The 26,734-nt window shown below is 38.6% G+C and overlaps 1 protein-coding gene across 1 annotated transcript; it reads right to left on the bottom strand.

The window, feature by feature from the left end:
* Positions 1–38: 38 nt before the first annotated feature.
* LOC111266885 (intraflagellar transport protein 140 homolog) lies at positions 39–26,734 on the bottom strand. Its single transcript, XM_022844732.2, has 9 exons — positions 24,320–26,734; positions 23,906–24,078; positions 17,127–17,373; positions 11,347–11,490; positions 8,479–8,640; positions 4,170–4,595; positions 3,656–3,914; positions 3,083–3,293; positions 39–1,770 (listed from the first exon to the last, which is right to left on the bottom strand). Exons 1-9 carry the CDS (start codon positions 26,645–26,647, stop codon positions 1,557–1,559), a joined length of 4,164 nt encoding a protein of 1,387 aa, XP_022700467.1. The 5' UTR covers positions 26,648–26,734; the 3' UTR covers positions 39–1,556.

Genomic DNA, 26,734 nt, shown 5'->3' with positions numbered 1-26,734 from the left:
AACGCGGCTATGAAGACGTCTAATGAAAGAAATCTAATCGGAGATACTTGTTTGCGTTGATCTCTTTCAAGTAACATTTTTTTTTTTTATGAATAAATTGGTTGCTTACTGATTAGAATTATTTAAAATCTCTAACTATCCTTTCACATAAATTTTCTTTATTATCAAAAACCCTGTATTCAATCTGACGCCTAGAAATTACCACAGAAAACCATTTCTGGGTTAAAGCCAATAACGTAATACTGCCTAGGCAATCAAATGATAGGGATGGTTTAAATTCGTACCTACGTAGTTGTTTGCTTTCAAGGAGGTTACAGGGATAAGGAAGTTAAAAGTCGATATTGTTTTTCGTAGTGTTGGTTTATTGATTCAACAAAATCAATTCTGTTACTTGTTTGTATTCATTTTTAATAGCAAAACAGCTTTAAAATGCAAATATTTTATATTGAAATTGCCATTGCCATTATCTGAATTAGATCCCACATAATACATCTAGGCTAAGCTTTAAGGAGTGAAAATATGCATGGGTAGCAGTGCCAAAAGCCATTCATCAACTATGGTTATATCATCAACCGCTACAATAAGGAAGGTGCCGACAGTGAAGATCGGATCAATGTTTTTCTCGTGAATCTCATCATTACAATGAAAGTGATTTACAGCAACAATCTGAAAAATTATACACTTTTTCGAAAGCTTTCAAGCTTTGTTTGCAGATGACTATTGTTGAGCTTTGTCCTGTCTCGTTTGAGAGAACTTACAAAAAGTTAAAAACTATTCAAGCTTTTCGCATATGTGACATTCATAGATCGCAGAACGACATTGAGGTGTTGTTTTCGTATATATACTCAGCTGTAGACTTATTTCATTTATAAAGTGTTTACAATGGAGCATATGATGTTTTTCAATTCTGTAAACATCTAGAATTTTTTAATTTATTTTGACATATAATGTAAAATGCCATGAAAATTTATATGGCATTTGGTTGTAAGTCAACCGCAGTTAGACCTCGTAGTTCAAGCGCTTAGTATATAGTCAGCTTAAATATACAATAAAATCAGTGTGTGAATTTTTTTGAAACGAGAATATATTTCTGTCAGCAATAAAAAGATAAAACTCCTCTCTCATAATGCGTAATTCTAATATAGTTTTGGTGACAATGTGACCTACTGATAACCAGGCTACTTCTACAAAACCTTGCAGCTGTAAGTATTTATACGCTCAATCTATGCGCGTGTTAAGGTTTGAAAAATAAAGCATCTTCCAGGGAACAATAGCTGGTGAGGTACAACGGCTTCTACTATCAAGTCTTACAACCTTCGTATTACTAGCACGCATTAAATTGTAAAGGAAACGGAACCTCACTATTTAATTAATAAAGGAATCGCGAAAGATGTTAATAAAAAAAAAATTAAATAAACATAATACGCTTTTTTACACATTTTTTCTTGTTTTCAATGAGTAAACAGGATTGCTGTTCTCTACTACAAGTCTATGCCCCAATAATGATATGTAATTCAATTGGCGGTGATATAGCTGTCGTGCCAATCAATAAGTTGTTACTGAGCCGTCCATATCTCCTGTTGATCGGCATGTTTCACACTCCCATTCTGTTCTGCTGCTATACTCTCGCTGGCTTCGGGAGTCCCGTTTAAATCAGAGAAACCCCCTCCAGTAGAGGCGAAAATCTTGGCGAGGGTTTGTTCATCAAGATACGTGTTCGCGCTACCCCCGCAATCGGCTTCCATCTCCTCTAATTTTCGCAACGCGGTCCTGTTCGAAATTCAGTCAAAAAACATATAGGTTACCATTACAAATATGAGTTTTATTCTCTACGCTATGTTAAGGTTGGTGAGGGCTAAATGAAAACATTGCATTTCAAAATAATCGTCAAAGTTTATTCGTAATTTTCCACATATGACTACCTATAAACTTATTGATTTTTTACCTAAACTTGGTTAAAATGTTCTTTTTCGAAGGGAAAATTCATAGTGGACAACGACCTTCATGAGTAAGATACTCACTAGTCTAATCTAAGATATTCACCAACCCAAAATTGATATTATAGATTCGTTCTGAAGGATCTATTCTTATGCGCCGTCTTCTGACAGACTAGAATAGATCTTTATATTAATTATGCTAATTCCTCATTATATTATTTGCGCCTGGCTCTATGTACGTATGCTTGTGCAGCGGTTCGTGTCAGACACCTGCCGCGACCTACTTCTTATTCTCCGCCATAAAGGCTATAATGCCCCCATGAGCTCTCTTGTGGAGATTTTCTCTACTGTTCGGTCCCTTCCGTCTAACTCTTAGAGGGTTAGCACAGCATGGTTTGAGCTGTCGATCCCCCCCACACTGCACGGATAATATATTGGCTTGGCAATTGCACAAGAACTTTTAAGAATGTTAGGTTTCGTGCGGTATGTAACTTTGCTGTTGATTTTTTTGAGCCAAGGTACTATTATTCTGAATCCACTGGCCGCCGGCGTCAGTGCCCGCGGCGTATCTGCATTCCTCTTGCTGTGGCTTAAAAGTTTCTGCTTCAATCCGCAAAGCAAAGTGCTCACACAGAAGTTTTCCCCCTTTTAGTAAGTGTTTCTATAAGACAAGTGATATTAGAACGCATAGTGCTTCCGCTATTGCAGTCGGGTTGCGCGTTAGATACATCCTGATTGTAAGTAGAAGCTGTGTGCTCTTTACCTCGCTGAGGGCTTTTTTCCACAATGCTCCGCATATGAAGTATGAGAGGGTCAAACACAGTAGCAAGCTAATGATATTTGTTCTGTTTCAACACGAGCCGGGCACGATCGTGAGTAACCTCTTGGTTCCTGTCCACAACACTAAGTAGGTCATAAATCAGCGTAGAATAACTTGCAGGAACTTGACTTATATACTTGAACTCAATAGCAATTTTATGTCCTCAGTGGATATCCAAAAGCCTTTACTTTCTTTCCTGTCAACAGAACGGCCTATTCTTTTTCAGGCACTACAGCCAGCACATGGCCCTCTATCCACTTGACTACTTGAACTAGGGTTCTGTCTGGCAAGCTTAATTTTAGATAGTACGTAATGAGCGACGTACCTCATTTGGCCATTGTCGACGTAGTGCTCTATGATGAATCCGTAAATGTCACCTTTGCGAACGATCACATTATTTTCTTTAATCATTTGTTGGGCTTTCTCCAAAGCTTCTCGTAATTCGCCGTCCGCATAGACCTTTTTCAGTTTGAGGAATTGCTGCACGTTCTTAATCTTCTGTCTCAAACCGTCTATTTTGCTACTCGAGGCAGTACCTAAAATGTTAAAAACATCAACTAACTTGTCTTTTCTGCAAATTCAGTTATATTTATTTTATATTGTTATAGATCTTCTGGAATATATAGGCCTGCTTATAAACCACTGCATGTATTGCAGCTTTGTGCCACTGAAAGGAAGTGGAGAGCTTTATTCCTAGTCCTTGACACTAGAGGACGAACCGACAATGTGCGTATTGGCCAACTTCAGTAAAGCATAGATTAACGATTTCCTAAAGAGGGTTTGTGTTTACGACTGTTTGTGTTTATAAGTATCGTAAAAAAAATTGTGTTGCATTTCGTAATAGTATCTTTGTATTATTCAGCTTAACTGTTAATAGCAGAAGCAAGAACATACTCACCGATCGGAGCATCCTTAAGGACTCTGTAAGCTTCATTTAGGGCGCTTAGTGCTGTTTCATAGTTTCGGTACTCCACAATCTCGGAGACCGCGCAATTTTCATAAAAGTTCCCTAACATTTCGAGGTCGCCGGCTGCCGAATAGTACTCGATGATGTGTCGCATTATAGCCGGTTGGGCCCGCCAGTTGAGCGTTTGCAGATAGCTCGCGGCTTGGATATATATTTCGGGATCTTCTAATGCCTGAGCAAGTAGTATGACCTGAAAAGGCAGGTGCAATGTTCTATTTATATTATTGAAATATTACTAGCCTTTCATTGATATATGTTAAAACAATACTTTACTTTGGTAAACGAATTTAATTAAATGTGAATATGTTCCAACGTAGCAGCTTAGTACAGTCTATAGTACATTAGGCTATGTCAGATTTTCATAGCATATATATTTCACTGAGAACAGAAATAAGTCATATAAACTAATGAAGTTTTGAGCCAATGCTCATTTACTTAGACCCACCTTATCTGTGTCTTGACTTAAAATTAAAGAACGCATAGCGCTATGCTTATCTCCGGCCTCTGTATACTTTTTTGCAGCTAAGTAAAAGCTTTTCTGTTTTAGGCAGAAATCAGCTATTTTGATCAATAGTCTTCTCCGAGCATCACCGTAGACACCCTTTAGCATTTTGTCAGCAAGAGGCTCACTGAGTTCCACATCGTATTGTGCACAGAGATCCATTGCAGCCTCGGCCTGCGCGTTGAGTGCAAGAATTTCCACGGCTTGATCCGTGAGCCCCATATCGATGAGGCGTCTTATTGCGGTTTGCACTTCAGCAGCATCGCTTGAGGCTGAGATCTCTTGTGCTACTTGACCAAGAAGTTCCTCACCTATACTGACTCTTGAATCTCCAGATAACTCACGCGCCTTCTCTAGCCAACCGGCCTTCTGTTAAACAAAAAAACACCTTCGTTTAGAATTAATTGGCTATACTAAAATATCGAATGCTTTCACTAGTGGTAGCAGTAATATTATATATATGCTCTTTCGTTATGTGCACATAGGCTATGTAACGTAATACATAGGGTTCTTTAATTTTGTAAGGTTTTTTTTTTAGATGTTTTTACGTAGATTACACAACGCGCATTCCCTACAACTAAATTTATTCTTATGCAGTAAAGGCAAAACGTAATGATGTCTTTCTTGATACTGCATGTGTTGTATTGGAGAACAAGATAAAACAAGTCTTTTTTTCCTTAAATTTGCGCCTTTACCCATTAGTACCAGAGAAATTTTTGAAGGTGCGCTTTCTATAGACCTTGTATTTAGAAAATTTAGCATATAACTGTGGGTCAATTTTGCCTAATTTTTAAATGTTTTCGAATTACTCGAGCCAGCGGTTCCCTAAATGCCTGGTACTGTCTGTTACCTAGGTCAGCCAACAATGCAATCCATAAGTTACAAGATTCAATTTGTATCATCATCGAAAAGCTGGTGAACTCTACTCTATTTATTTAAATCCAGCATTGCACACCATCTGTACCTTCTAAATCATCCAGAAAGTTTGTGCCATCGTTGAAGACTTACAAGGGTACTTTGGAGACACATTTCTTACGCTATCTAAAAACAGTCAAAATGTATATCATGAGCTCATATCCTTACTGATCCCGATCGATCACGACCAGACGAGTACGAACAAGCGCACAGTGCAGCAACGAGGTAGGATTATTCAAAATGCAACAGAATCAAGTGTAATACTATGACACATTTCCTATGGTACCAAGATAATCCCCGTAAACAAAGTGACCAAATCGACAGACGAGCGATTTGCAGATCATTTTTGGATTATCAATCTCGATTCGATATGTGCATCGACATTGCAAAGGTCGATTCAATCATATTTCCAGTTTCTTTCATTGGTATGGCTGCAAAGATTAAGTCTGAAAATATATCCGATATTCAAAATAACCGAAAATTTCTATGATTAACTATGTAAATTCGCAGACGTTAGTAAGCGCTTCACTTTCGTTCACAAGCGGATCATGGCATCTACGCAGATACATTGACACTTATGAAAATGCGTCGCTATACCTGACGGCGATGGCCAATGCGCCCTGTAAGCCACTTAAGCAAAATGTAAGCCACTTTACTGAAGATTAACGACTAGAAAAGCAACCACATTTAACTGAAACAGTGTTTTAACTAAAAAAAAAAAACCTTTTTATAAAATAACATATAAAAAAAATTCGGCGACATTGTTGCTTATTTGGCAGTCATAAAATACGAAAAAAGATGACCAGCGCATGTTCATTTTCTACTGTGGCTCAATGAAGACACCAAGCCTCAACTACGAGTGTGAAAGTCTCTAATCCAGATCCAGAATTTTACGTTTAGTCGTGGCCTGTATCATACAACTGATTCACTTTGTCTGATCTGTCCTAAAAGATGGGAATTGCTTAAAGAGTTAGCCGAGCCACATATTCCGCTACACCTACGACCTTCTGTGTAGAGAAAAGGTTTGGTAGGTTACAAAGAGAACAAATAGCATAAACATCATGCGCTTAGGCTTTAGTGGGTCGTAACATACAGTGTCTAATTTCTGAAGACCATCGATTGCAATTAAATCTATTACGGTATATTAATTTAAGGAACGCGGAAAAGCTACTTCCAAGGCAGAGGAGATCGAACATCATGGCGACGGTCGACATTGAACGATTCGTGCATGATATATGCCCATAAAGCGACTGCATCTACATCTATCTCAGAACTAACAAGTACTTTTTTCGCATGAAAAACGCGTCTGCACAATATATCGAAAAAAAAAAAGGACAAATAATGTTGTTGTTATTATTCATGGCTTCTTGCAAATAGGATAACCTTGCAAAAACTTTGGTCTACGCCGACGGACCGAAATTCTATAGGTGGGTCAAACATAAGGAACGACTAGAAGTTTCAAATTAGAGTACCTATTATTAAAAAATATACTTTTGCGTATCTATCCATGCAGATCGTTGGGTAAGCTGCTACATTCAAACAAGTTTGCTCAAAGATGACTACTTGCAAAAATCTATAAAGAATGTTGGGTAAACGCAAATGCCTCACGAGGTTCAAAATCTATTCCTAATTATGTTGATGACGAAAGAAGTAACCAACCTGTTAAATAAACAGAACCTCCTCAAAAATCCAGTAATAATAATGATGGAACTTAAGGCCATCATCGCAACAACCGATTGTTGAAGAGCAACGTGACTCTCGCTATAGCTAAAATTCATCACAATAAAGTTCTTAAATACTTTCAAGTTAAATATAGCAATTTTACCTGCTCATAATAATAAATATCAACCTTAAGAAAACAAAATTCTGCAGGGACTCCAACACGACATTATGAACAGAATGAGATTTAACTTGATTTGAGAATTAAATTTTAAACGACTGAGAAAGAGAATTTTGATTGATGTTTTTTTGTTGTCTAATCAAATACAGCGGCTCAGTAATCCTCACCGATACTCCAGGAAGGGTAGGTGAACTCTTCGTGATCGATTTGAAGCTAGCCAAAGTACCCGGGCACGGAAATATGATAATTGCAATAGCATCATCGGACATCGCCGTCCTTTTGGTGCCCGGAAGCCAGATTTCGGACTCCTAATTCGGAGTTTCCATTCGTGTCAAAGATAATACAGTATGTACTATAGAAAACAATTCAAAATTAGCAGATCTACTTAGTTTGACAACACCCACGTCTGAGACAAATGGCGCATTATTAGACGAGGCTGGCCGCTCTATGGTGTACGCAGTAAAAATAAACTTTTCGCTCAGTAGTCAAGTGAGATAACAGTGCCGATACCGAAGAGGCCTGTAGTGAAGGGTCACATCTATGAAGACAAGCCGGAATACATGATAGCCGATTAAACGAGGACAGGATTATAGACAATATTTTCAGGCGGAAATCTTATCAAATATAATTCGTTCGGTCAAGCAACGGCAAACGCGACATACTTTGCAATACAGTTCTTCGACAACTTCCCTCTTCGTAACTTGCAACTACAAAAAGGTCCGCTGATCACCTTAATGAGGAACTTGGATCCTCCTAAACTTTGCAGCAACACAATAATGATCGTTCATGATATATACAGTCATATTATTGCCGAAAAATTTACCACCTATAGATTCAAGGGCCACATTGCCATGCTTTTGAGTGTCACTCTCAGTCTTTCATAAGACAACGGCCTCACACTACACCGCTGTCGATTTCCACTAGAGTCATACTCAGGTGTGAAAATTAACAAAGCACAAAAACAAACAACAAAAGACGTTCTACTCCTTTTCGAAGTACCTGTGCTTAGCTACGATCAATTACACGTTGTTCTCAGACATGTGAGGAACTTCCAAAACGTTATTATCTTGCTTAAACAAACCAATAAAACTAAAAGTGTCGTTATTTATAGTCTTCAGCAGAAAAAAAAAAACTAAAAATACGCAAACACGTCAGTTTATGTACATACGACCTAGAATTGAAAATCTGGTTCCCAATGACATTGCCTCTACGCCATCCGCAAAAAATACCTAATTCAAGAAGACACTATCACCACAGACGACCATTTTCAGGATGTGCAAAAGTTAAAAGAGAAAGATCTCAAAATAAAACGGAGGTCACTCGACGTTACCCCTATTCTAAAGATGGTTAGCCTTTTTATATGGATAAAATACAATATATTTGTATAAGAAACATAAATATTTGTTGCAGTAAATATAATTAGGCTTTTTCTTACTTGGGAATTGTCTTTAGGTTACACTCACTTAGTAACTATCCCATATATAATTACAGTGTTACCTGATAGAGTGTGACAGCGCGTTGTTTTTCGCCTTCGTTCTCAAAGTATGTAGCGACGTCTAACATATCTTGACTATTTTGACTCTGGATTGCCAAATAGAAAAGCTGGTCGTCCATAGCATTATCCTTACAAACTCGAAGGGCGTTAGAAATTGCACCTGCCTAAAGCATGAGGTAAAATGTTACAATTAATTTCTACATACCCTATAACATGGATAAGATCATGCTACATCAATAGGTATTCACCTGAGTACTCATACCTAAGAGAAATAATATTAACAACAGCTAATTTGGGGGATTATATTTATATACTTATTCTGACTCAATTGCCGGAGTATCATAAATATTCATATAATATTTGTATTTAATTTATAACCGTATACTTTGTTTTTATGGTGAACTACTCTCATTTACTCGGCAATCATTTTTCGAATATCGTGAAAGTCACTAGATCAATCGATAAATGTGCAATCCTATATAAATCACCCATACATTTACCGCTTGTGCATTTCACTTCAGCGTAAATATTGTCAATTCGGGTACAGTAAAAACCGGCGATATCCAAGAACATACATGTCCGATACAGTCACGCCCTACGCGACAGTCTCGTTACTTTACGAGTCTCTTTTAATGGTCCATCCCTTATCTGTAGGCCACTAGACCTGACCAAGGGTTAGAAGATTGCTTGTTTGAAACGGAGCCCTGAGGCATCGTTAATCTTTTTCCAAGCACAGCGTACTTAATCATGCTGTAATTTCTGCGTAGTAAAGTTATATACACAAGCTTCTACGTTAAGAACGAAGGTTTCTCAAGCTGATATCTTCACAAGTGGCAACTGTACAAGCATGATCGAAAAATGATCGAATGTTCATGAAATCCTCCCACAATTAGCGGATGTTATGGCCTACAATCATCAACAATGTTGGAGCCTGCCTCAGAAGGATCGTCGGGCCGAGTTCGTGGCCCTGTAGAGAACCAAACTGTTTATATTAACTCCAAGCCTGATTCTGTCCACGCCCTTGAATCCATTCGTCCATATCGAACCCAGAATACTGATCTAATCTAAACGGAGAGTGCATGAGGGAGCTCTGTAACGTGTAAACAAAACGACTTCCATCGTGGTTCATTCGAGATGGCATGCTTGATGTTTTCGAAGGGCATCTAATCAAAGGTGTTCTCTTCTTTCGTTTAAAATAAAGTTCACCATTTCCAAATTCCAAACGTGGTGGTCGATGACGGTTCATTTCAACGAACGACTGATGAGATGTAATTAACGAAACCTCGGGGACCTTTGGTTAGTAAATTTGGTCCGGTATTTTATGCCAGAAAGTGTCTTCTTCATCAATCATTAGCAATATGAGGCGCGATCTCGCATAATAACATAACTGATAAAATACCTCAGTATCCTTAAGTGCTTTCCGTAATAGCATTTTATGGTCGTTTAAATGTAAATCATTAATTATTCCGGTAAATTATAGTACCAGATTTTTGAATGTAATTTTATAGGCAACTCTTATAATTATTAAGTGAAGAAAGCGCATGTGCGCCAACGACAGCCTATTCAGTCCTCTTAACCTTTACAAAGCGGTTCTGTTAACCTAGCAAGGTGATCTTCTGATTTTCCAGCTGACGTATAAGGGTATCATTGTCGTGGTATTACAGATGAGTTGGATCAAGCATATTTGGCATGTGGAAGCTCCTTAAGCTATTAAAGATTTCTTCGCTAAACTTTAACTGTCTCGCGCCCCCTACGGAGCTGTGAATACAAAGAAAAAGCCGTATGCTCCACATAAACTCATATATTTGATGCGGTTGTCCCTAACGAAGCGATTAAGCTCATAAATCGTTTTTCCCAAGGGCAAAAAGACCCAAACTCAGAACTACAGCGTGTTAAAGGGTCTACTTAACTTGACTGATTGGAGGACCTGAAACCAATAATAGATAAATAAAATCTGTTTCCAGTCCTACGTTTTGCTTTACTACCCAAAAGTCTTACTTTAAACCGCTGAACCCAGAAAGCATAAAACATATCCCGTGTCTATGCCTGGTTCCCAACCTAAACCATTTTACTTCATGCGCAGTTCCCTAAATTTAGTAGCCGTATTCGCCACCGTTATTGCACTACTAAGTCGATAGTGCTGGTTGAAATGGAATTCCTGTGCCTCCACGTATATGAAAGACTTCCTGAGAATCGTTTTGTGGGGGTATCAAATGCTTTTTTCCTATTACTAGCTCTGCTATAAAGAGCACTCCAGGTCAGCGTTTTGAGCACTGAAGAGGAATGAAGTTAGATACATCAGGGCAAGTATTCATCCGGCAAGTCTCACTAAGATCATCATTTCTGGAAAAACAAAAGTCCATCCAGTATATGTAAAGTGGGATACGTGCATGATGCCGCAGTAGAAAGTGGACTTGGTGCGTGTGTATATCGTTTGCATTATTACATTTTCATTTCCATCTGCGGTGTATTTCCAGGTGTTATAGGTGCTTCTTGTTATTTTGGCTATAATTATAATATTGCTACTATGTGAATGTACGTACTCTGTATAAAATAGACAATTATTAATGCAGGAATTACCCAACACCAAAAGCAAAAATATATAGCCACATAAACTACTTCCTTATAAGATTTTGTATATCTTCTGTTGTATAAGAGGTAGATATTACCCAGAAATTTATTTTGGTGTTCGCTTTAGGTAATCTCGAAGACACTATCTCTCGAATCAGCCGAAGACGACAAGAAGTAAACAATGCAATTTTAATACGACCTTAATAACTTACATTCAGAAATTACCGCTATTTATACGGTCGCAGCTTTCTAATAATGTAGCGTAGATAAAAATATTTTTAGAACCTCACTAGTCTAACCTTGGAAAAGAAGTGGACAGCGTCCGAGGGCTTGTCGAGTGCTTCAAGATTTCGGGCAAGATGAAAACAAGCGGCACGATCCCCGACGTCATTGGCAATTTCCATTGCGGTTTCCACGTTGTTAAAGAAGCAATTTATTCGCACCTATCAAAAATAAGATTTGCGAGCAACTGTACTGACTGCAGATATATTGATAGTTGAGATATTGAAGTTATATATTGATATCAGACGCTGAAGTTTATTTCTACAATCAACATTTTGAGGAATATTAAGCTCAATATCTGAAATATTTGAATTAACGTGGATACGAAGTTCAATAAATGGTATCTGGCTTAACGGTTTATTGGGAGTATATGGCACATCTTTATGTCTGTATAATAGTACATCCAGCACTTGTGGCCTGTTTTACCGGAACAATCGTTCTTTATCATTACGGCGAAGAGGTTAATTTCAAATCCTAGGCGTCACAAACGTAGCTACATTTATTGAAAAATAAAACCTTGTTCGAATTGTTATTTTACAATAGACGTCGGTTATCACAAGTACCAGCTCACAAAACTGGCTAGCCACTACCTAAACTGATGAATCTTTGGCTTTTTTGTTACAATTCCAGTGAGGTATTTGGATTAGGACCCTCTAAACAATTTCCGTATTTATGCTCTACGAATGTATCTTGTTTATAGCTACAATGAGACCAAAGAAATGAGCATTGAAAAACTTTACCGATCTTATATCTACACGCACTTGTTTTTTGCCAAAAACAAACAAATATAATTAAAGCTTTCCGAATTGATGATTTCCCTTTACTACATGCTTTGCAGCTTATTGAATTCTCTAGCATCTTTAGCCTAACTGTACAAGGCCCTGAGAATAAACTTCGACAAGCTTAAAGGCCCTGTATGAATCGTAAGACCAAGACGGAGATACCAAACGCATGAGACACAGCTGGGTATCGATTACGAGCGTCGGTATGTTCGCGTCCTTTGCATGTGCAAAAACTTTAACGGAAGAAGTTTACGGAACTTCTTTTGCGTTACGTTTTAGGTTGCGGACTTCTTCATATTAATTTTTGGTGCTTTCATCTTCAAGATGCCTAATACTTCCATAAAATTTCGGTTAGAAAAATGGCTGATAACTTGCAATAGAAAAACGAGATTGAAGCCAATAAAACAACCGTTGTAAGAAGAAAAGGCATTCTTTTAAAAGGACAGAAGCTTCACAGTATTAATGGACAATCTCATATTAGGATAACTGTAGCAAAGCGGGCTAAGAGAATTATTGAACAACAATGTTATCACGTCTCTGGAAGGCAGCAAAACAATAATTGATGATAGCAGAACGATCATAACAATGCAGTCGGTTATTCGAAACAGGGTAATGAAAAAACAGAGACGAGACAATTAAAAACGGATGATGGGCAACGATTAACAAGAGCAAAGCATGAACTACATCGAACTCAAGCATTTGTCCCGTGTTTCAACGTGGTTCAAGTTCTGTTAGAAAAAAAAAATAGCAGGATGTTATGTGTAAGAAAGGAGTGGCCATTATTATAGCCTTCAATCGTAAATTGAGTTCTGTAGTGGTTCACTATCATACGAGTCTAATGGCGGACCCCATCTGGTTTCATATCAGTAGTAATCACAAATTTTACGTATAAATATATTTGCGTTTTTACCATCTGTATTGTTATTGTACGGGCAACAAATAATAAAAACAATTGCTCAGGGTAGCATGTTTGTCATGCTTGTATAGCGGGTGAAATTCGTTTCACGCAGCAGTGTTCCTAGACACATCGAGGAACATATTTTCGCCTTCCAAATGTATCATAGCAACGTTGGTTGTGGCCTACGCATATTGCTTTTGGCACCAAACAGGAGAGGAAATTGTAGCAAGCACGCGATTTTCTATGGTTAGGAGGAAAAACACTCACTTCTGACGAAACAATCGAAGACCCTAGCGAGAATTATTTAGGTTAATTAAAGGTCTCCTCCGCAGAGCCTTCTGTGTCCTGATTGCTGCTGCTGTTGCATCAACCAATTCTGCCACTCGGACGGCTGTGTTTCGCCCGAGCGTGTGGATCACCACTATCCATATACCTTATAACTTGTCCGAGTATCTCTTATGACAACTCTTCTTAAGTCACTTTCTTCGTCGATCGAAGCACCATCACTCGAATGCAGTCTGAGCTTGCCCAATTTTCAGCTGATCCGTTCATTTTTCCCGTTGTGCTGCACGTCTATTAGAATCAAGTGAATTAGTTCATGTTAAAATCAGGGTGTAGGCGCACTTAGTGTCGCGCTGAGAATAAGCCATTTAAAGTAATGCGTAACGGAAGTATAAAACAGGACACAATTAGTTGATTTTCTCAGTAGCTTGCCTCTTGCATGGCCTGCATCGCCTTTTGGCTAGATTAAATCCGGTCATTTGCTTGAGCCTCTTTCTGTTTCAAGGTCGCGAACAGGGTATTTCCGATATCCTTTTCCGTTTCACTGTGTTCCTAGAACAACGAGAGATCAACTACTTGTACTTTGCTAAATGCGCACAAATGGGACGTAAGGTAAGTAGTTGGATATAAAGGTGGCAGCGAACTCAATTAGAGGCAATAGATATTCGTGTACGTTAACGATTCATTGCTGATTTTTTTTAAATTAAAAATTGCTGAACCCTTAGATGACTAATTAAAACGGTTGAAAGGTATGATAACGAAATCTTTATAAATAGTTTTTATTTCTGCAACAAAGAACTGTGATGTTCTGTATTTTCTGTTAGTGTTCATGATTTTCTCCGATTTTCCTACCAGATGGTGCACACCGTCTCGCCAGAAGGTAGCAGGTTCTCCAGTCATGTTTTGTACTGTTAATGCTTGTCAAGAGTAACGCCATAAAGGTGACTGCTCAATGAATGAACAAGTCCTACCCGCGCAAGGTCCAACGGAAATGGAGGGCGCAACAACGCCTTTTACTCAGAATCCAGGACGGCAGCTTTGACGATGTTTATTGGTGGAGCTTTGCGCTGTTATGGAGCAGGATAACTTGACGTTATCCATCGGGCTTTTTTTTCTTAGTTTTGTTTATTCGATGCCTCCTCTGATACGTAAGAAGCAATTCCCACAGAATTAGGTCCTCGCAGCCCCATTGAACACAAGCCGTAGTCTTTTGCGGAAGAAGATCTGGCTGAAACCTGGCCTTCATTTCTTCCCCGTAGCCGCCATTCCAATATCTGGTTCATGCTGATGTACAGACGCCACTTTTTATCATTAGTGATCGTTATACATAGAAATCGGTTATTGTGGTTGGGTGATTCTTAATGCCGGGCAAAATGCTGAGATTCCCTGTTAAATTCGGAGAGTTCATGAGGTGCCCGAATTCAAAGGACTTGAGATTGGTTAACGACGGTATTGCAATTGTAGCTCTCCACACGTGACAGCGCCGTTACGGTACATAAGTATATTAGAAATAAACAATAAGTGTGGGTAAGTGGTAAGGAGGAGTTTTTAATGAAAACTTCTATATTTAATCTAATATTCTTGGTAAACAGCAAAGCCCGTAGAACAGCTTACAGACTTAAAATTTAAGCGCGATTTAATTTCATGTATATACAATAAGTCGGGGACAAATATACTCTTTGCGAAAAAGCTGCTGCGTTCGCGACCAACAAATAAATAGGGGTAATATAGTGACATTTTAGACAAGCATTCAGAAATTTAGTAGAAAAGTTTGAAAGAGCTTTTTTCCCCGATAGACAATGTGCTTGAGTAACGACGGTATGTTAATCTGCATGAATCGTTAATAAAACGTATCACCGTCACACTTTTGAAGGTGCGCAACATCTAAAGAATAAACTAGAAAGCTTAATCCAGACTAATTTATAAATTAATGAGCGATCAATTTGGACCCTTTAAAGGACCAGTAGAATGTTTTATATAGACTCTCCTCGTAATAAGTTGCACTTATATGCAACGTCCTGATTTATTCGGCAGCTGTATATTTTAGCAACCTATTGGAATTTTCAGATGTTCTATAACAATTTGAAAAGAAAAGAAACATGGACAACAGTGAGACAATACGGCCAAAGTAGTCTGTTTCAAACAAATTAGCACCTTCATTGTCATTTATTCACGTCGTTTTAATAGAAAGAATATATTAACTTACGACTGTTATGCTGACAAAAACCTATCCGCTTTAGAAATAATACAGTGACAACTTTTCTGGAATATTACACCGTAATTAAATGTTCTTCAATTAATCAATGGTTTTCCAATGGGTCACTAGGCGACTAACAGTTTATACCGTTATTCCTGGTTATTGTAGCCTTATTGTGAATCAATACAACTCCTGATTTACCAAGGAACATAACACTAAAATACTATATTGTCTCCTTGTTGTGTGTATTTTAGTGCTGTGAGTTTAACTAAGCGTATATTGGCAGTATGTTAGCTTGAACTATGTACGTTCTCTACATAAAAACTCGGCTTAACATGGTGTACCTAGTTAGCAACTCAGCTGCGCCACACGGCTCAGCAGAATTATACGATGCTTTGTTTTCTCCTAACAACATAGAGGAGGTTATTGTTAATAAATGGGAATTTTGTTTCGGGAAAACTCTCTGTCTACGAAAAATCGATGTTACGATCAAAAAGTACTATCATGGACAGATAACCATGCGGATCCGTAAGACATAGCACGTGGAGAATATCCGACAAGCATGGGGATCGGAAGCTCGTTAAGAAGAACTTTTATTTATTACATAATGACAATTTTACGTGATCGGCGGACTTCTACATCTTTGAACATGTCGTCACATTACATCAGGTGTTTCCTGTTGATTCGTAAAAATTTATCATGCAACGAGTAGGAAAACAATCTCAAGCGCTGACAATCAGGCCAACTTCACTCTACTTGGTCCCCTTCAGCTATTAGGATTAACCTAATAGCTGAAGAGGATCGTTGCAGAAAATAAGCTTCGTGTGACAATTCAGGTCAACGGTCTAGATCGTATAATAATTTTTTGTGGCATAGAAAATTTCCCCATTCTCTTAAAATTGCTTAAAAGGCGCCAAATAGTGAAGTAAATGTCGTGTGAAGAAGATCTAGGGAGCTTTTACACTTATCTAGTAGTTAAAGATAAAATGCAACACCTTTCTGCCTAATATTTTATATAGCCTTCGGGAATTTAGTTGCGTAAACATAATTTAAAGGTATTACTCCGCTTTCAAAAACTAAGCTGTCGGCGAGAACGGGACGACAGTTTGCTGACGGAATTTTGGTTTTCGCTTTGAAAGCAAAGAAAATCGTTTGAACGCAAAGAGTCTGAGTGGCAATAAAACCAGTCACGCGTGCTCTGCTGATGTGAAGATTTTCAAAACAATTGAATGACTTCTTTGATATGGAACAAAAAAAATTTGTCACAGATACAGAGAAATGATACAAACCTAGCCGTATTATTGATACATTTTTTTTTCATTGCAAGATTCATGAAATCAATTTCTATAGTGTATGAGTTAATGTTTTGTGATGACGCTGCAAGATACCTGCAACGGGAACTACACTGTTATTGGCTGAAATGACTCTAGCCATTAAACGTTATTAGCAAGTTTTAGTAATTACTTTTTTATGCGTATAAAGCAAGTTATTACAAATTAACGTTCGGTATAAAAAAGAGAGTGAAAAAGTATATTTGTAGTATAGTATAATTATCAGACATTTAATTGAAATTCTATTTGTCATGTGTTATTTTTTCTGTAGGACAAATCTGCTGAACGACAGTATTTGTGCACTTACCAAGCTAACGTAGTCCTTTGCCATTTCGTAATAGCGAAGCGCCTCTTCTGTATCGCCTTGACTTTCGAGATACTGCGCCCACCACTTGAAAAAATGTGGATCTTTACTCTTGGCAATATAGATTTCTAGGGCCCGAATATCTTTTTCGATGAGCATGCGCGGCACCTGTTGCAAGTGTGTATTAGACTTCTCGTAATACAGGATAGCCTCTTGCACTTTTCCCAACTCCTCTAAATGCTTGGCATATCTGTAAAGACGTCGGAAATATGAGCTATCATATTATAAGCTTATGCCCGAGCTTAAACCGTGAGGCATTACGATATCCTTTTTTTGTTTGTTTTTTTTTTTTACCAGGAATAAACCAAGGAAAAGGAAGCAAGATGCCCTATATTGGCACGTTACTCCTTCTTCTTTAGTGTAACATCTCTTATTCAAAGTAAACTCGGACACTCGCAATCTCACTACTACCTTGCTTTGAAGTCAAAACGTTTAGTAAAAAGTTAGTAGGATAATATCGGCTAGAGCCATATAGAATAAACATCACTATCGTATTTTCTATGGTTTTTGCTAAGAATCTGATTGTGTGAGGCTCTTTAATCGTATACTATTTTGTATTAATTATGAAAATCTGTTTTGAATTAGGCGGACCTATTTTGTCGTTGATTTATATAATTTGATTTGTTACATTTTGGTTAACCTACACTATTGTACACATTAAGATGTTGCAATTATCTCATCAGCCTGTTCTAATATGGACGGATCTATTGTGCGTTAGACCTGACCTAACATACACTGTAGCTCAATTACAGTATCGGAGTCCTGAGATCCAGTAAGAACTACGTTATCCTGTTGCAGTAATTCTAAAAATTCCCTAATTCAATGAATTTATTAATAACATGTATCGCTTGCAGAGACCGTGATCCACGTATCCCGTTCTCCTATTCCTACAGCATTGTTTACTCCGCACGCCTCCTGTAACATTTGATACGCGTCATATCTAACTTGAAATAAGCTATTGCTCGACTGCAAATCGAAACCTTTGTAGGTATCGGTTGAACTTCTCCCGAGGCCCCGTTTTGTTCATCTTGTTGTCTTATTGCAACCATCAGATAATAGCAATCATATCTCCCTGATTTAGTCATTTTCCTGTTTTTTTTTTTGTTTTTTTTTCATTTCGTCAGTGCAGAGCGATTACTCTATTAGCCTGTCTCAGCAGTGATTAGTTGTCGTAATGGGATTAATGTTACCTCTGGCCGTGAACGCAGCGCCAGTCCTCAACCCTCGTCGCGCGTTTCCCTACAGTTGTTCTCGCTTGCCCAATTTGGGTTAACCCAACCGTTCGGGAAAAAGTATTCATCTCAAGGTATTCGGTAGGTAGTAGGTATGCCCAGTGATTTGCAATTCATCTACCAAATTACTAGCCAAACCAACATCACGCGTTCCATAGAGGAAAAGAAACTGGCCCTTCCTGCAGAGTAAATTATTCGCACTTTTGAAAAAAATGAATTGAAATATTTAGTATTTCATCAATAAACCTATTTTGAAAAGAACAAACATTTTTCCTATAGCATACTTTTATTAACAAATTTTGAATCGTTTTTGAGAACATTGCAAAGAACGACCAGTTTAAGTAAATTAAGTTAACGCTTTATGAAAAAAAATTTCCCCTGGAAAGGTGTACTTACCTAATAAGTTTTTAACCGTAAGATGAACTCTGGCGAGCTAGAATAAAGCAGCCCAATCCGACCAGTCTATCGAGTCGATTTGGGTCGAATAGACAGACAGAGGTTTTTGGTATTAGACTAAATGGACCCGCATCTGTTTTGCCGTTGATTTATCCGACTTGTTGGCCTTACACTCAACCCAACATAAATTGTAATAACCTGTTCCATTTAACAGGTTACTTTTCTATAGTTTATAGTATAAGCCTGTGCTAATATGCTCGCCGGGGGGACTCTAAATGAGTCTTGTTTGATTGATTCCGGGGATACAAGTGAATAAATCAGCGTTGGCTGTATGCCGATGCGCATTGTGATTGATGCAATTGGTTGATCTATTGATTCCTTTTCGAAGATGTTACCAGGGTGAAGAGTTTTTTTTTTTTTTTTATTGTCGTAAATGGTTGCATGTATACTAATAAAATGTGGAAATGATATATATTTCGTGATGATTTTACATGTTTTGGTTAATGTGTTGACTTTGGTCCTAAATGGCATCAAGGCTTAAGAATGAAACCTTTGTTTTGTTAATATGTTATATGAAATAGAAAGAAGTGACAAATATTCAATAGTTCTTGATTGGCATATTGATTCTCTCTCCGAAAAATCACAACTTTTCGTAGGCTTTTTTCTTTTGTTATACTTCTTTAATATTTTAGATTATTAAGAACGAATGAAAAAAAGATCAGTTCTACACTTGGCGCCTTTCCAACTAACACTTATTAGAGACCGCTCGAAACGCGTGTTTACCGCAATGCTACGCAGGAGACCGATATGATCAATAGGGTTTTCGCCACTTCTACATTATTATTATTATAAAAACTACAATTATAAAAACAACAATTATAAAAACATGTATTGCATCTTCACTCCATTCGTGGAGATCTATCGATTGGTAGCAAAAAATCCTTCTTACGAGAACAGCATGTAAAGTTCTCTCCCTTCAAACGGCACTTACCAGCCAAAAAGTAAGATTTATTATATAGGATAGTTATAGGAACATGCATGGTAGTTTAATTTACTTCATCGAGAGCTTTCGGTTAGAGTACATTAACTTCCGTATAAACAATATTCATATTGTTTATACGGAAGTTAATGAAAAAATGTTTCGATATTTCATAAAATATTTTAGATAATATCTTTGAGAAAGGCTGTTCAAGAAAGATATCCGCTGTGTTAGCTAATGCAATTTTTCAACTTATCAGAAATTCGTTCAAAAGGGTACACAAAAATAACTTGAGACGCTTTCATGTGGGCAATACGAATCCCTGATTGGGCTTTTGACCATTTTCACGCTGAAATATTCATTTTAGATATAGGCGATTAATTCGGTTAGGCGAGAACTGTCGACTGGCACCAGGAACAAATCCTTCATATGAGATACCGCTTCGATAAAGCCTTTGATTTTCAGGAGGGAATTTCCAACGCTAAAACTGAGATTTCGGTATAAGAACATGTATTGCATTTTAATTCAGTTTGGAACGAACTTTTGGTTAATATTAAAAACGACCTTTTTTTTTTACAGAAAAACAAATAAACAGACAAAGAGTTTTAGCTGTAAATAGGTAAATAGGTAGACTAGCAGGGTTTCACGGGCTTTGAACCGATGAAGGTCGGATAGAGCGGCAGAGGGCAACGATACCGTGATTGGTCGGTTCGTCATTAATAGTCAGCTATGGTTGTACGCAGTAATCTGAGTGAGTGGAAGTTATACTCATTGGCGAAAAGGAAACTTGCTTTATAGGAAAAACGTGTTCATTCAGGCGGCTCAATATTCCGCTTAGATCTTCCCAGAATAAAGCTCTAGCGACTCCCATCGAACCACCTTAAAAGATCGTCTTTGGACCACTACTCGAAGCCTTTAATAGGATAGATTAGACGGGCCCTGCGGGCTTTATATCGTGCCTCTTTTACTGTGACACATATTTTATTTCACATGATTTAGATTGCAAATGCTGTTATTGAGTGCTCTCAGACGTGTTGCAAAAACAGCTGTTGGAGGATGCGCGTTTAGAAAAACAAAGGATAATCAGAAGGCAATCATTTGATTTGTGCTAGGCAAGGAATGAGGGAGAGAATGAACTACGGGGTTGCACATAAATCGACCTACTTACGGACAGGCCCCCCGGCCTCTATCATGTCAAATACTTGCACGTGAGGCTCGACCTACAATCAAACATTTAACTCTTAGTTCCATTCGAATTAGAATAGATGCAGTCACAAAAAAGGCACAGTCAGCAGGTTATTTACGTTTATCTATCTATATGAAAAGGGTAGATTCACAGGTCTATCTGACGCAAAACGACCGTTTAAGGTGCACCGATTAAACTATTTCTTTGGGTCGCTCAAGCTTCATTCTGGAAAAATCTGCACGGAAAATAAACTTAATGGGATGTCTTAATTCCGCAGGTCAGCAGTTTCTTTCCCATTTCTCACGTCTCAGTCGGGTTAGACTGATTCTCATGATGAGTTTCATCCTGAGAACAGCTGCATGTAAGCCCATCCAATAAATTGAAGCCGATTGGATTAACAATTCTCTGTCCCGTAGACCGAAATGTCGATTCAAACAAATTGTCAAACAATCTGCAATTCATGCTCTTTTTTTGAAGGTCCTCGTATAAATGTCCATGGGAAAATTGTAAGGGCTGAAATGTGCTATCGTTCGTAAAATTTTCGTCAACAATGTTTTTCTACTGGAAAAACAGCAACCGAATATTTACATGGAGGTCTATGGGAGAAGGTTCATTCTAGATATCAATCAAAAGTTCTCACCGGGCTGAATCAAAATGAAATAAAAAAATATATATATACTTCTGTGTAAAAATAGTCAAAAACCCATATCGGGGTTCGTTTTCCCCAATTTACAGTGGAGAAGATGCATTTCGAGCAATTTTGGAGCGCTCTTTTGATGGTTGCCACCGAATAATAAAATTAATGCAATATGGTCTCAGGGAAACTACAGTCGTACACCTGCAAACGTACCTGTGTGTTGTCCAGTAATATGTTATGTTGCATATGACGTGAACGAAATTTTAGAGGGAAATATCAGTAATACATTATAACGTGGCCAAGGTTTTCATTAAACGCGTGTCAAATGTTCGATAGCATCTTGATGACGTAGTGCACCAGGAAGCTTCAATATGAAAAGTAGCCGAGTAGAAGACGGTTCGGTGTGTATTGACCCTCTTGTAGTGAAATTGAATTAGAGAAGCCTTGAAAAAACACTTCACAGAGGCTAGAATTGGGTCATTGAGCCCGTATCTTACAGATGTTGGCGCAGATCGTGTGAAGGTCCCCTCCAGGAATACCATTATGTTGTTCTTTAAAGGTTTCAAGTACTACCTCACAGAAGAAGGCAGAATTCAGCGGACCCTTTGCTAAATTCAACTGGTAAAAAATCATTGGTAAAAAAAAATAAATACTTTACTAGCCCTGCCTTGTCAGATTTTATTTATTAGGAATCAAATAGTTCTAAGACAAGCACAACTATATACTTTACCAAGTGCGTTCGGCGTTTGATGTTAAACATGTTATGATAGTTCAATCTTACCAGCATTGCGGGAGGACTGCAATACTTAAAGACAAAAAGTATAGATGGCCTTTTTGAGGCCATTCGGCCTACCGTTCTCGAATTGCTTTATTCCAAAGAGTGTGTCAACATTTTTTGTGCATGTCCACGCAGTCTTAGCAGTTATTCATTGGGTCGCCAAAAAACATATCTTCTTCAACACAAATATCATCCTCCGTTATATGCATTGGCCAAATTTGCCCAAATTTAAGGGAAGGGAGCTCCGTAAAGATTACATTTCATCGCAGTAACTAGGGCAGCCTTATTAAGGAACTTGCTGGGCCGGGCGTACAAGCATATGAAAAGCAACAAGCATTAATTTGATATCTTGTATCACATGTGTTATATTTTATACTGAATATAACAATGCGTCATCAGTATATTTGAGTCAGCCTTACCTCAGGTTATATTTATGTTTGTGTAAACTTTGTTACGTGGCGAAGTCAAAAACGTATTTATTTGGGTAAAACGAGCTGTAATGCATCCCATTTCACGCGTCCAATTTAATGCTTGGCCGGTGTCTGCAGTTTAAGCTTGGGTAACCCAGACTACCAAAAATTTCATCAGAAACACATGGCTCTAAACTGATATGTTGTTGAGATGGTTAGTGTAAATCCAATCGTAATAATTAGTAAAAATAAAATACGTAAATTCTACATTTTTTAAACCTACTCTCTTAGCCAAAAATTTGAAAAATAAGCTATGCATACCCCGCTAATAAAGGGTATAGACTATATAATCTCAGTCAAATCGCACCTAGATGTATTTACGTGTTTATAATATAGTGAAGAAGCCTTTCGAAATGGATGTTACGTTATCTTTGACTAAAGAACGCTCTAAACCGCTGCCGTGTTTGCATTGTCATATGTTTGGTCCAAATGCTCTCCGTGGTCCTCTAAAGCCTCATATACAACAAAATAAAGCTGGACAGAATGTCTGGATTTAACAAACCTGTACCTTTTATTTTAGCAAGATCCTGGTGCGTTTCAGCTGCAAGCACTATTGCAATTTTATAAAGGCGTTCGAGAACGAATCTTTTCCTACTGCAATGAAGGTATTATTATCTAAAAATATTATTTTTGTGTTTATATTAAAAAACACCGATTGCTAAAAACGATGTAATGGACGAAAAGTAAGCAGGTTTAATAGCAAAGTCTTCGGACAGTTAGAAGAAAAACGATCGTACTCTTACTTATTTACCGTTTATATAAATAAACAGAAACTACTCGCTCGGTCATATCATTCACTAATACTGAGACTGAGTGACTGTCACCATTCGATCCGTAATGCGGGGCCGTCCCATCCCAAATTACTTTGTTTCACGTTTATTAGTGTGGTAGAAATGACTTTCACAAACATTAGGGTTCCTACAGTACCAGCGAAATGCTTTAATGGTAAAATTTAATCTTTATAACCACAGTCCAGAGAAAATCCAAAGAGCCCAAAGTGGTTCGGGTTCTGGAAACCGGGCTGGGTTTAACAGCTTTACTTACCTAAAATAGGTGTTTTTGAGGTTGATACGACTTTTTCGTTCGGCTAGCTCAAGTGCTTCGTCCCAGCGATTCAAATCACAAAGGAGTTTTATGAGCATGCGGTTATCTGCGTTCGTTTCCAGAAGATTCTTAGCTTCTTCTATCATTCCAAGGTAAATAGCAAGCGTCGCTACCTGATAAAACGACCATATTGAAGTACCTTTTATCATTAGTAAGTTTCCTTTTGCCAATGATGTAATGACTTGCGCATCATGGCAGTATTTTTCGTTAAAAAAACATGGCTGTGCACTGCATGATTTTTGGCCTGAGCTGATTTTTGATAGTCCTCCTTCATAATGCTAAATATACCAAGATTACATTTGTAATTGCTACTGTGATATTCTATGTATTGAATAAAATATATGCCGTACTCACTTGTAAATCGATGTTCTCAGGGTGCTTGGCCTGAACCTGTCGTAATGCCATCGCAGCGGAGACCTTTTTCATCTTGCCTAGGCAGACGGGAGCGACGTCTAATCGCTTATTCTTGACACACATACGTGCCATATTTTCCCAGACAGACTCACTTTTAATGCTTCGTATGGCTGAGAATGCTTCATCCATATTTCCAATTGTGAGGAAAAAACTCAGTTTGAGAACCGCCTCTCGTGTCTCTCGATCGCATGATTCCACGCCAACAAAATCACTCATACTTAGACGGTAAGCGTGTTTCGCATAAGCTAGTTTTTCTGGTCCCATTCGTTCCGATGACCCATTTTTAGAAACTAAATAAAAGTAAGGTACATGCGCACCTATAAGGGAAAATTTTTTTTTATCAAAAGCTACCGCATCTTGCACAACGAGACCAAACTCTGCTGTCACGAAGACAGTAACAATAACAGCCTCAGAACTGCCCGTACTGCTGTCCTCGAAATGGCATTCTAATACCAACAAACGCGGATCTTCGCCATCCCAAAGGTGATTTACAGGGACTTTGCCGCTCATATCCGTGTACATCCTATTACGATCACCTTCCTTCGAGGGTCTGCTAAAATCTAGGCAGAAGACATCATCTTCTTCAATATCCCACACATATAATAAGGGAAGCGTGTGATCTCCACCTACGGAGGACATAATGGCGCTGATTTTAGTTCCATTGGCGTTACATCGAACGCTGTGTAACTTGGACCGTTCGGGAATGAGAAGGGACTTCGGCCCTGCATGCGAGGTGATTTCTCTTCGATTTCCGACATCCCACATGCGAATACAACCTTTGCTGCTGCCCACAGCTATAAAGAAGCCAGCAACATCAATTGAGACTATTTCGCCCTCGTCCTGCTGCGCCACAATTGTTTGATTGAGCGCACCTTGGAAGGACCGCACCTCAATCTGACCGTTTTGGATGACGAAAGCGTTCTGGTCGTGAAGCGAAATTAGAACTGAAGTAGTGTTCATAGACCCTAAAAATCTTGCTGTTCGCGTCGCATGTTGAAGTTCATAAAATAAAAGACGTTTCCGATCTGAAACGCCGACAACTTCTCTACCGGCGAAGAGCGCCCGAATTGGCACTTCAGTTTCTAATTTGACACTAACGGACATTTGGATAAGGTCAATGAAAGCCTTTCTAGCGCCTGTTTGGAGCGCGAGTAGTTGACTCGAATATGCCAGGGAAGCCTGCTGTTCCCGAAACACGGTGACTTCCTGTGCAACAGCGCTGATTAGTCCAAAAGCGGAACAAACGCCTAGCGTACGAAAATTTCCAGTCACTTGTACCTCGTACGGGTTTGCATTTCTTTCCTCTGCTTCCTCAGCTGTGGATGGCTCGTTCCAAATGAAAATTCTGCCATGTGTTGTACCAGCTGCTACCTTGTGACTTCCAGTGTCAACCGCAAGAGCAGTAAAGGATTCATTGCTGTTTTCCGAGCTTACATGAAGGTTAGCGTTGTCGTTGGTGCGCAGATTTACTAGACGTAAACTTGTATCCCCTGCAGCAATGACTAGGACGCCCATCATTAGCCACTCGATGCGTGCACGATAACCTGAACCTGCAAGTTTGACACGACTTACTTGGTCCACGCCATTTTGTTCTGTGTGTCGAAACTGAGATATAACAAGGTTTTCCGTTACTGTTACAAGGGTATTGCTATTGCTATTGTACAGCAAGCGGATAACATGCCCATCAACACGAAGTAAATCGTGGCATTGTCCCGTATCAGTTACTATGAATAATGTTCCGGACTCCGTAGCAACGAAGAAATCTTTGGCGTTTGGCCGGAATACAATGTCAACGAGGGTCTCTCGGATTTCATGATAAAATAATTGTTCACCTACATTATCCTGCAACTGCCAGCCGAGGCAGGACCCAGCTGTATCAGCTGTCACTAGTCGAACGGGTGTGCACGCGCTCCACTCAATCTGCGATACGGGGTATTGATGTTGCACAGTTTGCACAATTGTGCCTCCGATTGGCGTCCAGATAGTTACCTCGCCATTCTCCCAACCAGCGACAAGACACCGTTCAGACGGATGCCATGATAGACAACAAGGTTGTGCAGACTCATGTTCATAGTCCTCTAATGGGTGGATAGTGTCGTTCTCCAGCGAATACTCTATAATACGAACTAATCCATTTTCACTCTTAGCGTAGCCAATTGCTAATAGCGGGTACCGTGAATGCCATACGGCATCAAAAGGTGTCACTTCAGTCCTCGACCCCAACGTTTCGAATTCTACTGTTACATCCAGATACACTGTACCTGCCATGTTTTTTTTGTCATATGTTATATAGGAAAGGACACACTGCCGTGAAATCGAGTCTCGAAACCACTCATAAAGTGTAATAAAGCATCG

Source organism: Varroa jacobsoni, unplaced genomic scaffold (assembly GCF_002532875.2).
Source record: "Varroa jacobsoni isolate VJ856 unplaced genomic scaffold, vjacob_1.0 scaffold_1124, whole genome shotgun sequence".
Classification (NCBI taxonomy): domain Eukaryota; kingdom Metazoa; phylum Arthropoda; class Arachnida; order Mesostigmata; family Varroidae; genus Varroa; species Varroa jacobsoni.
The sequence above is the reverse complement of the archived record's forward strand: the minus strand, read 5'-3'. Positions and strand labels throughout refer to the sequence as shown.

What these genes read in the sequence shown, in the direction of transcription:
- LOC111266885 (XM_022844732.2), bottom strand. Translation starts at nt 26,647, where the DNA reads ATGGCAGGTACAGTGTATCTGGATGTAACAGTAGAATTCGAAACGTTG. An exon ending in CTGAGAACATCGATTTACAA is followed by an intron (nt 24,079 to 24,319) that starts GTGAGTACGGCA and finishes TCGTTTTATCAG; the next exon opens with GTAGCGACGCTTGCTATTTA. An exon ending in GCGCTGTCACACTCTATCAG is followed by an intron (nt 4,596 to 8,478) that starts GTAACACTGTAA and finishes TTTGTTTAACAG; the next exon opens with AAGGCCGGTTGGCTAGAGAA.